Source organism: Trachypithecus francoisi, unplaced genomic scaffold (genome assembly GCF_009764315.1).
Source record: "Trachypithecus francoisi isolate TF-2019V2 unplaced genomic scaffold, Tfra_2.0 Lachesis_group3, whole genome shotgun sequence".
NCBI lineage: Eukaryota > Metazoa > Chordata > Mammalia > Primates > Cercopithecidae > Trachypithecus > Trachypithecus francoisi.
This window is the reverse complement of record NW_022681468.1, coordinates 74,215,127-74,227,440: the sequence shown is the minus strand read 5'-3', so window position 1 is coordinate 74,227,440 and position 12,314 is coordinate 74,215,127. Positions and strand designations below refer to the sequence as shown.

At 37.4% G+C, this 12,314-nt stretch overlaps 1 protein-coding gene across 7 annotated transcripts in view; it reads left to right on the top strand.

Moving 5' to 3' along the window:
* The window catches only part of NUBPL (nucleotide binding protein like), a 283,861-nt gene that overhangs the window by 207,193 nt on the left and 64,354 nt on the right, over positions 1-12,314 (top strand). For all 7 annotated transcript variants that reach the window (XM_033188319.1, XM_033188321.1, XM_033188322.1 and 4 more), the window contains one exon: positions 6,655-6,748. In XM_033188319.1, coding sequence (XP_033044210.1) covers positions 6,655-6,748 — 94 coding nt within the window. The remainder of the gene's footprint in view (positions 1-6,654; positions 6,749-12,314) is intronic.

Sequence of the window (12,314 nt, the reverse complement as noted above, 5' to 3'; positions counted from 1 at the left end):
CCAAACTAAGGCAAGTTTTAGATTTTACTTACAGCCTTAACATTCTTGGGCCTGCCAGGAAGTGATAGTTTTCATTCAGTCTGTAAAGCTGGGAAGTTCTGAAGCCAGGCATTTTATTCACATTCTTAAATATGACATTTCAGTCCAAACCTTGGTAATATAACCAGTGTTTCCCATTGCATCTTGCTTATAAAGAGAACAGATTTTTTTTCCCCCCCGAGACAGAGTCTTGCTCTTTTGCCCAGGCTGGAGTGCAGTGGCGAGATCTAGGTCACTGCAACCTCTGCCCCCTAGGTTTTAGCAATTCTGCCTCAGCCTCTGGAGTAGCTGGGATTACAGGCATGTGCCACCATGCCTGGCTAATTTTTTGTATTTTTTTAGTAGAGATGGGATTCACCAGATGGGATTTTAGTAGAGATGGCCAGGCTAGTCTGTGAACTCCTGACCTTGTGATCCACCTGCCTTGGCCTTCCAAAATGCTGGAATTACAGGCATGAGCCACCGCGCCTGGCTGAGAGAGCAGATTTTTACTGAACTTACATTACATAAAAATAAGAATACTCATTAATGGTTTCTAAATTTTGTAGGAATCAAGTTGTGAGAAAAAGCAAAATGTTCCCGCCCTTGTTCACAAAGGATATGTTATCAAATTATTGCAAACTCTAAATAACTTATGACAGAAAATTTCCTAAATCTGCAAAACAAAACATTTAAGTCATAAAAGTGTTATCCTTAACAATTACTTAACCTCATGTAATTTTGTTTTACTCAGTCTTAATTAACAATTTTGGACTATAGCCAATTGCAAGTGCTTCCAGAGAAAAATTTAAGATAATAATTGTGGATGACAAAAATTCAGAACAGCCACTGTCAAAGATCTGATGAGAGTTTATAACTAACAAAGAAATCTAGGTTTTTCGGTAGCATGTAACCAATTTCACATCATGACATATACCCCAACATATCAGAATTTTAGGAATATTAAACAATTTTGGAATACCTTTTAATAATACATTTATACAAGCATAACTTAAAGGAAATTCTACAGTGTTTCTTATTTGACAGTGCATCCCATATTATTTACTAAATAAGCTTAATCATTTAAAATCTCTACAAGATGAGAGATACACCCTTTGAGGCTCTCCAGGGGGCCCACCTGTAGAATGTCAAAGTTAATTTTAGGCCAAGAAGCTTGATTTAGGATTTGGATTCTGGGAGAACCTACCAAAGACATCAAAAAATTCAAAGTACTTCCTTCAACAGAATCATAGGTCGCTGCCAAATAGTAGTTTCTCATTTAACCAGAGTGACAATCAAAAGACTTCAAAAGCAATACAGAAAGTTACATGAATATAAAACCCTTAACCTTTTTAAACCTCAGTCTTCCTAAGCAATCTTTGTTTCCTAGGACAGTTACTTTGAGCAGGGGAATACATTTCGTAACAGCATGGGAAGTCCTGGTTACATGAAATAATTCAGACATTTAAGCCCTGGTGACATGAAACAGTGCAGACATATAAAAATACAGAACCAATTTATACTGGAATAAAATATTGCTTTTCTAGACCTTCAAGATAAACCTGAAGCCAGAGAAACTAGACAGTTCTCAGGAAGAAATGTGGCAGAAAGAGAAACTTATTTGTGATTCAGAGAATGACTATTATAGAAACAGACTTAAGAATTAAAAATCAAAACCTCATGCAATCTTAGCAACAGCAAATTGGTATCTTAAGACACTCTTGTTATTTTAACATAGAGGGCCAAAATTAGAAGTTCTGTGTTTTAATATCAATGTTCATTCCCTAGAAAGACTGTTAAAAATTTGTTTTAATTATAGCCAACTTATTCACACACCAAATTTCTTAAAATTTCTGTTTATTAACCTTTTCATGACTTAGACCATCTATGACATGCTTGGACTTTCTACCTTTCCCTATACTGCTCTTTCTTAAAAAAAAAGTCATTTTACTTTAGGACAAAGAGTTACTACGTAAGATTCTTTCTCATACAAAATTACAATTTCTCATACAAAATCTCTTTTGTTCATATCTGTAACTTTCTTATATGTCTCTCTCCCCTTACTGCTGGTTCCTTTTTGTCTTGTTTCTATTTACTTTCCAAATCCATACTGTGAAACTCCTTTTAAATAACCTTCAAATTAGACAAAATATTTTTTTTTCTCACTGACGAACATATTTTATGTGTTTCTTATAATTTTTTCTTGTTAAAAACATACCTGGCCAGGCATAGTGGCTGACGTCTGTAATCCCAACAGTTTGGGAGGCCGAGGCAGGCAGATCATGAAGTCAGGAGTTCAAGACTAGCCTGAGCAACTTGGTGAATCCCCATCTCTACTAAAAATATAAAAATTAGCTTGGCATGGTGGTAGGTGCCTGAAATCCCAGCTACTCAGGAGGCTGAGGCTGGAGAATTGCTTGAACCTGGGAGGTGGAGGTTGCAGTGAACTGAGATCGTACCTCTGCACTCCAGCCTGGGTGACAGAGTGAGACTCCATCTCAAAAAACAAACAACACCTTTTGGCACAGTTCATTTGAAGAATTATAAATTAGAATTTTTAACACATAGTAACCTTATATTTTATTAAAAACATAGAAATCTTGCTGGATGTGGTGGCTTACACCTGTAATCCCAGCACTTTGGGAGGCCAAGGTAGGCATATCACCTGACATCAGGAGTTTGAGACCAGCCTGGCCAATATGATGAAACCCCGTCTCTACTAAAAATACAAAAAAATTAACCAGTTGTGGTGTCAGGTGCCTGTAATCCCAGCTACTGGGGAGGCTGAGGTGAGAGGATCGCTTGAACCTGGGAGAGGAGGTTGCAGTGAGCCAAGATTGTGCCACTGCACTCCAGCCTGGGCGACAGAGTGACACTTCATCTAGAAAAACAAACAAAAAAAAGCCATAGAAATCTTGAATTGCCTATTGTATATCAGTCTTTTTACAAATAAGAACCATTTTGTAATTATTAGAAAAACATGTTTCCCTATAGCATAATTTTTAGAGACCAAACATATTTAGTCTTTCCATTAAATTTAAGAAGTCAAGTAGAGACCTACTTTTGGTTCTTTCATGGCCATCATTTTGTCACCAAACCAATTGGGTTAGTTTGCCTGTGGACAATGGAAATCCAAACACCAAAGCACCACTTTTTACATTGAGAAAGGTTTATTGTGAGTCAGCTAACAAGGAGACAGAAGGAAATGCTCAAATCCGTCTCCCTGAGCTGGGGGCTGGTCAGCTTTTATAAGCATAGGCTAATGAGGTATGATCTTATTATATCTTGCAACGAGGTGATGCCAGGAAGCCTGATCTGATTGGATCCTGCCATAGGGTATGCCAGGGCTCAATCTGATTGGATCCTGGATCCTGCCATGTGGTGTCCACCTCCTAATTCAGTACTTACTACTCAGTCTAAGCATTAGGTTCTGCCCCTGGTCGTATGCTTGGTTTATCAGCAAGCCTTTATAGAAAGCCTACTATGTGTGATGAATGTACTGGCCCAGGTGTTTTTCAGGTACCTTAAATTCAATTTAGAGTCATTTGAAATGAATTGCCTTAGCCGTGAAGTATTTTTAGTTCCTTGGAACCTTAATAGCAGTTTTTATTGTTGTTGTTGTTTTTCTGAGATGGAATCTCGCTGTCGCCCAGGCTGGAATGCAGTGTTGCAGCCTTGGCTTGCTGCAACCCTGCCCCCTGGGTTCAAGAGATTCTTGAAAAATAGTTACCCCGAGACTACCCATGACCAACGTCTATGAAACTGTGGAAATAAATTATTGAAAATCTAAGTTGCTGGAGCTTTAAATTATTTTGAGCCATTAAAGAAATGTGATCATGGGCCGGGCGCGGTGGCTCAAGCCTGTAATCCCAGCACTTTGGGAGGCCGAGACGGGCGGATCACGAGGTCAGGAGATCGAGACCATCCTGGCTAACATGGTGAAACCCCGTCTCTACTAAAAATACAAAAAACTAGCCGGGCAACGTGGCGGGCGCCTGTACTGTAGTCCCAGCTACTCGGGAGGCTGAGGCAGGAGAATGGCGTGAACCCGGGAGGCGGAGCTTGCAGTGAGCTGAGATCCGGCCACTGCACTCCAGCCTGGGCGGCAGAGGGAGACTCCGTCTCAAAAAAAAAAAAAGAAATGTGATCATGAAGCCTGAGTCACATGACAGGCAACTGTAACCTGGAAAGGTATAACTGTTTCTCTGATTACAGATTAGCCTTTGTTCTTACGTATAATGTTTCAGTGTTTTGTACAATGTCGTAAATGAATAAAGCGTGTCAGGGAAGATTCCTTCCCTCTTCTCTGTTGATTTTCCTTATAGATTAACTTCCCTCTTAACCTTTCTCATACAAAGACTTCATGACTATCACATTGTCTTAAGATGGAATATTAAATATACTCTTAAATTGGAAAGGAAATGAAACCCAGCTGTAAAGAAAACAAGCCATAGGGAAAAGAAAATAAACTGTAACTAAATTGTTATAACTCATAAATCAGCCTTGTATAGAAAATGTTGTGATCCTGTTAAATTTCTTTGTTTTCTTCCTATATGCAAGACCTTAACTTTTAACTTCAGAGTGCTGACTCCATTTCTCTGGAGTCTGTGTTTCCTGGATGGCCATTCCTAGTCTTTCATATGAATAAACTCTTTTAAACTGGATTCTGATCCTTTCGATTAGTTCAGGTTGACAAAACCATACCCCAAAAAGATGAAGAATAGTTTTCCTTTTATATTTTTGGCACGAAAACTCCTAGCACTGGCAGACTGACATGTCTCTGGGTCAAATGACTGGAACATCAAAACCCTGTCTCTACAAAAAATACAAAAATTGGCCAGGCATGGTGGCACACGTCTATAGTCTCAGCTATTAGGGAGGCTGAGGCAGGAGGATCACCTCAGCCCAGGAGGTTGAAGCTGCAGTGAGCTGTGAGCATGCCACTGCATTCCAGCCTGGGTGATAGAGCGAGACCCTATCACAAAAATGAATAAATAAATAAGTAAAAGCATGATTCTATGGAAAGGACATATTACATGTTATTAAGTTTCAAGGAGCACAATACGAAATTATATACAGTTTCCACTTAGGTTTAAAAAAATCAAGCCTTTGCATGTGTTCATTTAGCCATTCATTCCTTGAAAGAAAACGTCTTAAGCGTCTCCTGTTAGTACATTCTGTGCTAAGGTGATCTTACTCAGTTACAGTTTTATAGGAAGACAGATCAGAAACAACAGTAAATGAATGATACCCTTCTCTTCACTCACTGCTCTCTAGCCATATTGATCTTTCAGTTTCTCAAAGTTAGCAAGCTCTTTCCTGTGCACATTTTACTGTCTTCACAGTGCCTCCTATATTGTAAAGCTGGTGATTATGTATTTATAAGGATAGTTATCTACCTGATATCTCTGTCTCTATATTGTAACTTCTTTGAGGGCAGGAATCATGATACCATTTAATTGTCAATACTTAGCTCAATACCCAATACATAGTAGGTATTCAGTAAACATTTCTTGGGCAAATGAATGAATACATGATTAGGGGAAGTATGTAGTAGAAACACTTTAATCTAATGGGAGTTAGTGGAGATTTCCCCAAAGAACTGAATTTTAAGCTGAGATCTGAAGAATGAAGAAGAATTAGCAAGCGAAGAAGAAGAGGCAGTGTGTTCTAGAGCTTAAGCTTAGATATTATCCTAAAGGCAAGAGAAGAGTTTTAAACAAAATGTAGTACTATCAAATTTCCATTTTCCAGTGTTGTTAGGCATGGACTAGATAGGCAGTGCTGGAGCCAGAGAGGTTGTTTGGGAGGCTTTAATAATAATAGATGGTGGTGGCCTCACTTGGGTTCTTGGCAGTGGAGAAACAGAGAAGTGAGTGTGTTTGAGAGATTTTTAGAAGGCAGAATAACTGATTAGGGATAGTGAAGGAAAAGGAAGAGTTAGTGTGATTCCACATTTCTACTTTACAATTGAGAAGATCCTTGGGCCATTAATGGATACTAGGGACTCCATTAAAGGAAAGAAGTATCTGAGGAGTAAAGAACCTGAGGTACCCTTGAGACCTATCTAAATGAAGGTTGAGCATTAAAGACTTCGTTATATAGGTGAATATTCTGGGTATAAATAAATGCCTTGAAAGAAAGAAATAAAACCTTAATAATATTGGGACTCAAGTTATATTAAATTTTTTATTATTAAATTTTGGTTTTCATTATTGTATTTTTGTGAAGGAAATATAAACTTAAAAAAATTATATTGCATGGGAAATGCAAAGTTAAAAAAAAAAAGGACAAAAAACTAATACCTTCTTTAGGCAAAATGTGGGCTACACCCGGTAAAAATAAGTGAATGGTCCTAAATAGAAGCCTACTGGGAAATGAGTTCAACATTAGCATGTATGTATGGGGATGAGTCATCTGGAAATTTAAACTTGCCATTCAAAGAAGGCCTTCTAGTGGAAGGGCCTGTCATTTATTCATCCATGTATCCTTCGGACTTAGCATAGTGCCTTGTACCTAGCAGTGGCTCAAGTGATAGCTATGATTTTAGATTTATTATTAGCATATTAATTTTGTTTACATCACTATTCAACATTGAATTTTTATACAATGATATAATCTATGTCATCTTTTTAGGTAGATTGGGGTCAGCTGGACTACTTAGTTGTTGACATGCCACCAGGAACTGGAGATGTGCAGCTATCAGTCTCACAGAATATTCCTATAACAGGTAAATCTTCAAAGTTTAAAGTAATTTGTACTTTTTTTGATGTGTTGTTATTGCTATACCAAAACACAAACTCCACATCAGGCAAATATTTTATCTTAAAAATATTCATTCACTTACAAATTTTTCATTAGAGATCAGAAGCATAAATTATTCAAAATATTACCAAAATAAGTATATTTATGAAACCATTACACTTTTGTTACTAGGAAGAGCAAAGTCTCTGGTTCTTATTGTTCTTGGGAGAAAGAATTTGTCCAAGAGACAATTTTAGCAAAAAGAACAGAATTTATTGAAGAAAGTACATGCCAAGAGAGGAGCAGGCTGGAAAAACAGCAGTAGGAACAGCAAGGGTTAAGTAGTAGCAGAGACAGTACACTCTGAAAGAGGAGGCAGAGTGAGCTGCTTGAAAGAAAATGAGCCAACAGCCCTGAGAGTTCAACATTGCAGTTTTCATTGTGTTGAGCTCTTTCTTTAAGTTCCTGTCTGTCTCAAGTCTCGGCCTTGGTCTTTGGCTAGTTTCCCACTTCTGTTTTAAGTCTCTACCTTGTCCCTGACTAGTTCCTGCCACAGTTTTGTGGGATTCTCTTACTCTGAGTTGATGCACATGTGTCTGCCCAGTGTTGGATATGAAGTCTACTTAATGGCATTGTTGCTCCTTACCGCCACCCCAGGAAGGTCGTATAGTGGTTAAATCTGTACTTACTGTGCCTGTGTATCTCTTAAGAATTTCCCCTTTGCCCAACTCTTTCCCTCCTTATCAGCATGTAGCTAGCTACATTCTGACAGGTTAACTATAGAGTGAGCAATTACTGGGCATCTTAAGGGGTATTTCAGGGTGTTCCTTTCTGCATAGGTATTTCCGCTCCTGTCTACTCATACCCAGCATGCAGGTTTTGGGTAGTCTCTGGGATGTGAGATTTTCTAGTCCTCCTTTTCTCAGGCGCTCTCTTTCCTACTTATGTCTAGCTATCTGTCTGCTCTAACACTTCACAAAGGTGGTAGTATAAATCTGTGTTCTGGGAAAGCAGTAGCATTTAAGTATTTTTTAGGCAGAACATGACTGGTTCACTGCTGTGCAGCACTTATACCACTGGTACATGACAGGCACTTGGCAAATATTTATTGAGTGAACACTGAATAAGAATAAATATTAGGAAAATTGGCTTTTTGGTAAATACAACTGGGAGAATCTTATAGTCTGCTAATTAATATTAAAGTCAAGAAAACAATAAACATAGCTTATATAAAATACATAATACTTCAATATGGTAGTGCATATCTTTTTTATGATATGGAATTTAAATATTAGTATGGTAGTTACCCTTTATATTGAATCTGTTTCTAAAGATTTTCCTAGATTCCACTAGAGAAATAGTTGTAAATCTCTCATGTATGAAAGGATTTCTGGGAAAATAATGGAATTTTAAAGTGTCTTTGCTAATTAGTTATATGCTGATTGCCAAACAATATCATTGACATTTAATGATTAAAAGGTTTAGAGTCTAAGTTTTTGACAAAATATACATGTTATTTGGAAATATCAGGTATAACCTTATTAATAGAGATACTTTTGCTATTTTAACATATTTATAATCTTAATGGAGTCTGAGACTTTTTCTTTGGTAAGGCAGGCTGTAAAGTATGAGATGGGAGTAAAATGATATATGAAAATAATTCGTTTTTTCATACTGTGATTTTTCTTTCTTTTTTTGCTGTTTTCTTTTTAAGGTATTTATCGTTTTAGGATTTTATATTTACAAATTTTGAGAATATTTACCAAATGTTCATTAAAAAAAATGTGCTTCTGATACCTTGGAATGCCTTTTGCAAGCATACAAAATGCTTACATTATTCATATAGATAATACATTAGTAAAATTGGGCTAAATTATCATTTATGCCTTGAGTAGTGACTTGGCACCTTGGAAAAGTTTAAGTTACCTCACACAGATAAACTGATGTTGCCTAAGCAGTCTTTTTCTCCATTATACTTTTCTTTAAGCTCCTTTGGACAAGATTTATGATTAAATTACCCTATTTTAGTTTGTATTTATACTCCAACACCAGCATTGTATATAGATAGAGGCTGACATTTTCTTCCCCATTCTTTCTTATATCCTAAAATTTAAACAGTGTATTTCTTTTTTCCTTTCCTCTGATGAAGAGTCTGCCATGTAATAGGCAATTAATATTACATGAGAGTAAGACAGTCTTTTTTTGTTGTTGTGGTGAAATGTGCAGAACAGTTAAGTAGTACTATTAATATATTGACATTGTTGTGCAGCCATCACCACTGCCATCGCCAGAGACTTCATCTTCTCAAACTGAAACTTTGGAGCCATTAAACAGTAACTCTCTGGCGGGGTGCGGTGGCTCATGCCTGTAATCCCAGCACTTTGGGAGGCCGAGGCAGGTGGATTACGAGGTCAGGAGATCGAGACCATCCTGGCTAACACAGTGAAACCTCGTCTCTACTAAAAATGCAAAAAAATTAGCTGGGTGTGGTGGCGGGCACCTGTAGTCCCAGCTACTCGGGAGTCTGAGACAGGAGAATGGCGTGAACCCGGGAGGTGGAGCTTGCAGTGAGCCGAGATCGCACCACTGCACTCCAGCCTGGGCAGGAGAGCAAGATTCTGTACCCCCCCCAAAAAAACCAAAAACCAGTAACTCTCTGTAGATCCTCCATTCTCCCCAGCCTCTGATAACCACTATTCTTAATGTTTTTTTTACATTAAAGGAAGACCAAGCAAGAAAATATATTTTGAAAGACTGCATTAATGCCAGGTGTGGCGGCTCATACCTATAATCCCAGCACTTTAGGAGGCCGAGGCAGGAGGATCACTTGAACCCAGGAGTTCAAGACCAGCCTGGGCAATATAATGAGACCCCATCTGTACAAAAGAATTAAAGAAAAAAAAGTCATCTGGGGGTGGTGGTGTGCACTGGTGGTCCCAGCTACTTAGGAGGCTAAGGCAGGAAGATCACTTGAGCCCTGAAGGTCGAGGCTGCAGTGAGCTGTATTCAAGCCATTGCACTCCAAACTGGGTGATAGAGTAAGACCCTGTTTCAAAAACAAATAAAAATAAAAAAAGATTTAAAACCTAAAATTTATTTTATGATTTATTATTAAACCATTATATCAATAAATTTTGATTCATATGCAAGGTAAATGCGTAGCACTGTAGAGGAGAAAAGGATGAGTAAATCAATCTATTCCCTAGACCAGAGTTCCTTACCTTTTTTGACTTTCAGAGTTTTTATGAGAATTTGATGAATACTATGGATTTTCTCCAGGAAAATATATTTATATATGGTATACAGAAACACTAATTTTGTATATAAATTTAGGAAGTTTACACTCCTCAGGTTAAAAGCCCTAGCTCTAAGAGGTAGAGCAAGGTGAGGAGCAGGAGAGAGTGGCTGGTAAGAAAAGAACATGTATGACTTATGAGAAGTGCTTATGAGAGATCTAAACCCAGGCTATGCGTTTCAAAGGAAGAGACTGTGAGATTAAGGGGAATACAAAACACTTCATGGAGATGGACCTTGAAGAATAAATATGATACATTGTAGAACATTCAGGATTGCTCCATACCTTGCTTTCTTTGCTTGTTCTTTAATAATTTAATCAATGAAAAGCACTAATTCTTTATGGGCAGTAGATTTCTGTATGAAATGGTATCATGGTGATTGCCTGTTAATAATAAACTGCCATTGGATGACAGTCTTCCATACATTAATTTTCAAATTTAATTCTTACAGGTGTTATATGATTTCTGTTTTCTTACATCTCAAAAGAGTTTAGTGGCTTTCATAAGAAAACACAATTACAGTAAATCATAGCTAAGTTTTATATTCATTTTGACAGAGTTTAAAGCTTATGCTGTTGACCTCTACATCAGACTGGCCTAATGTAAAACCCAACAATGTTTGACTCATAGATTTTTCTGAGTTTAGCCCTAGTCCATTAAAATTAATTTAGGTTGAAATTATTCTAATCTAGATAATCCCTGATAAAAAATAAATTTATCTGTGAATATGCCTAAATTTGTGGACCCCTAGGGGCTGAATATCCAACTCGTGGTCTGGATTGGTGCTTTCTATATTCAGTAATTTTTTTGAGTCCTGAGAGACTACTTTGGTCCTCTTTAACTCACACATTCCAGGAGAATTCTGGAGGTAGTCTAGAAGCAGTTTTCTTCTTCTTTTAGGAGTATAGCCCCAAGTGATTCTTGAAGAGACCAGTATTATCTTTGTGCTCATTCATATACCAGTCTTGAACATATGGCCCATTTTCAGACACCCTGGCTCTCTGTATAGAATTGTAGCAGTGAGTGTTAGTACATTCATATTGTGGTTATTAAGTCAGTATTAAAATGGATAACAATGAAAGACTAGATTTCCTACATTGAAGTTGTATTAATTTGTATTAATTTTATAATTATAAAAAATAGCAGCAAGGAAATGCAGATAAACAAACAAAAAAAAAAAAGTAGCAAACAATAAAAATGTTCTACCAAAAAGGATGTTGAAGGGAATTTGGGGAGCATGTGATTGTGTCTATGTGTGTGTTAAAGTGTGTATGTTAAAGCCTTAGTTCCTGAGGTTTGGGTTTATTCAGGCCAGTGTCATTTCACAGATAGCATATCTAAAAAGCTACCAAAAATGATCCAGTTCCCAAGATTTCGAGGGAATGGCAGCAAGCAAGAAATTGCTGGCCTGGCTGAATCATGACTTTCATAAATTTACATAACCTGTAACAGCCTGTCAGAATCATGTCTGCTCTTTCAGACTTAACTAAATTATATGTTCTCTAATTATAAACCCAGTTTTTCTTTCCTTATCATTGACTTTAGAACTCTTGTAAGATACTCTGTGTTCTTCTACCTTTTCTTATGTCCCATATCCTATAAACAACATAAGCTCTTTAGATTGCCATTTGAGTATCCCTGTAATTTGACCTCTCTCTCCTTCCCAGTAAACACCTTGGTATAATTTGGATCCCTCTAAAAAAAACCCTTTGTACTCACTACTCCCACCTTCCCTTTACTTTCCAGAGTCTGTCTTTACAACGCAGTTGATTCTCACTTAGAATGCCTTTCCTCCCCGTCAGTGAGTACTCAAATCCTGTGTAATCTTTAAAAGCTATCTAGCTCAAATGTCTACTCCCTGCCATCTTCCCCAAATCCCCACTTAGGAATCACTTCCCCCTCATTTGGAAATCACATAGCATAATGTTTGGATCATTCCTATAGCACTTCTGATGTTCTTCATTCAAAACCTGCATACCTATGTTATCTTCTCTGGCAGACTGTTAACTTCCTGGAGGGCTAGGCTGTTTTTCATTCATCTTTGCATTTCTCAGGGTGCCAAACTCAGTGGCTTTCTGCAACTACTCAGGAAATGTTGAATCAATGAATGAGTGTTTTATCTGTGACTGTGTTATCTTTCCAACTAGGCTGGAAGCTGCTTGAATGCAAAAAATGTTTCCTATTTATCATAGTATCTCTTAAAGTACTTTGGCCTATAGCTTATACAATTAATATTAACTGAGTAAATGACAAAGC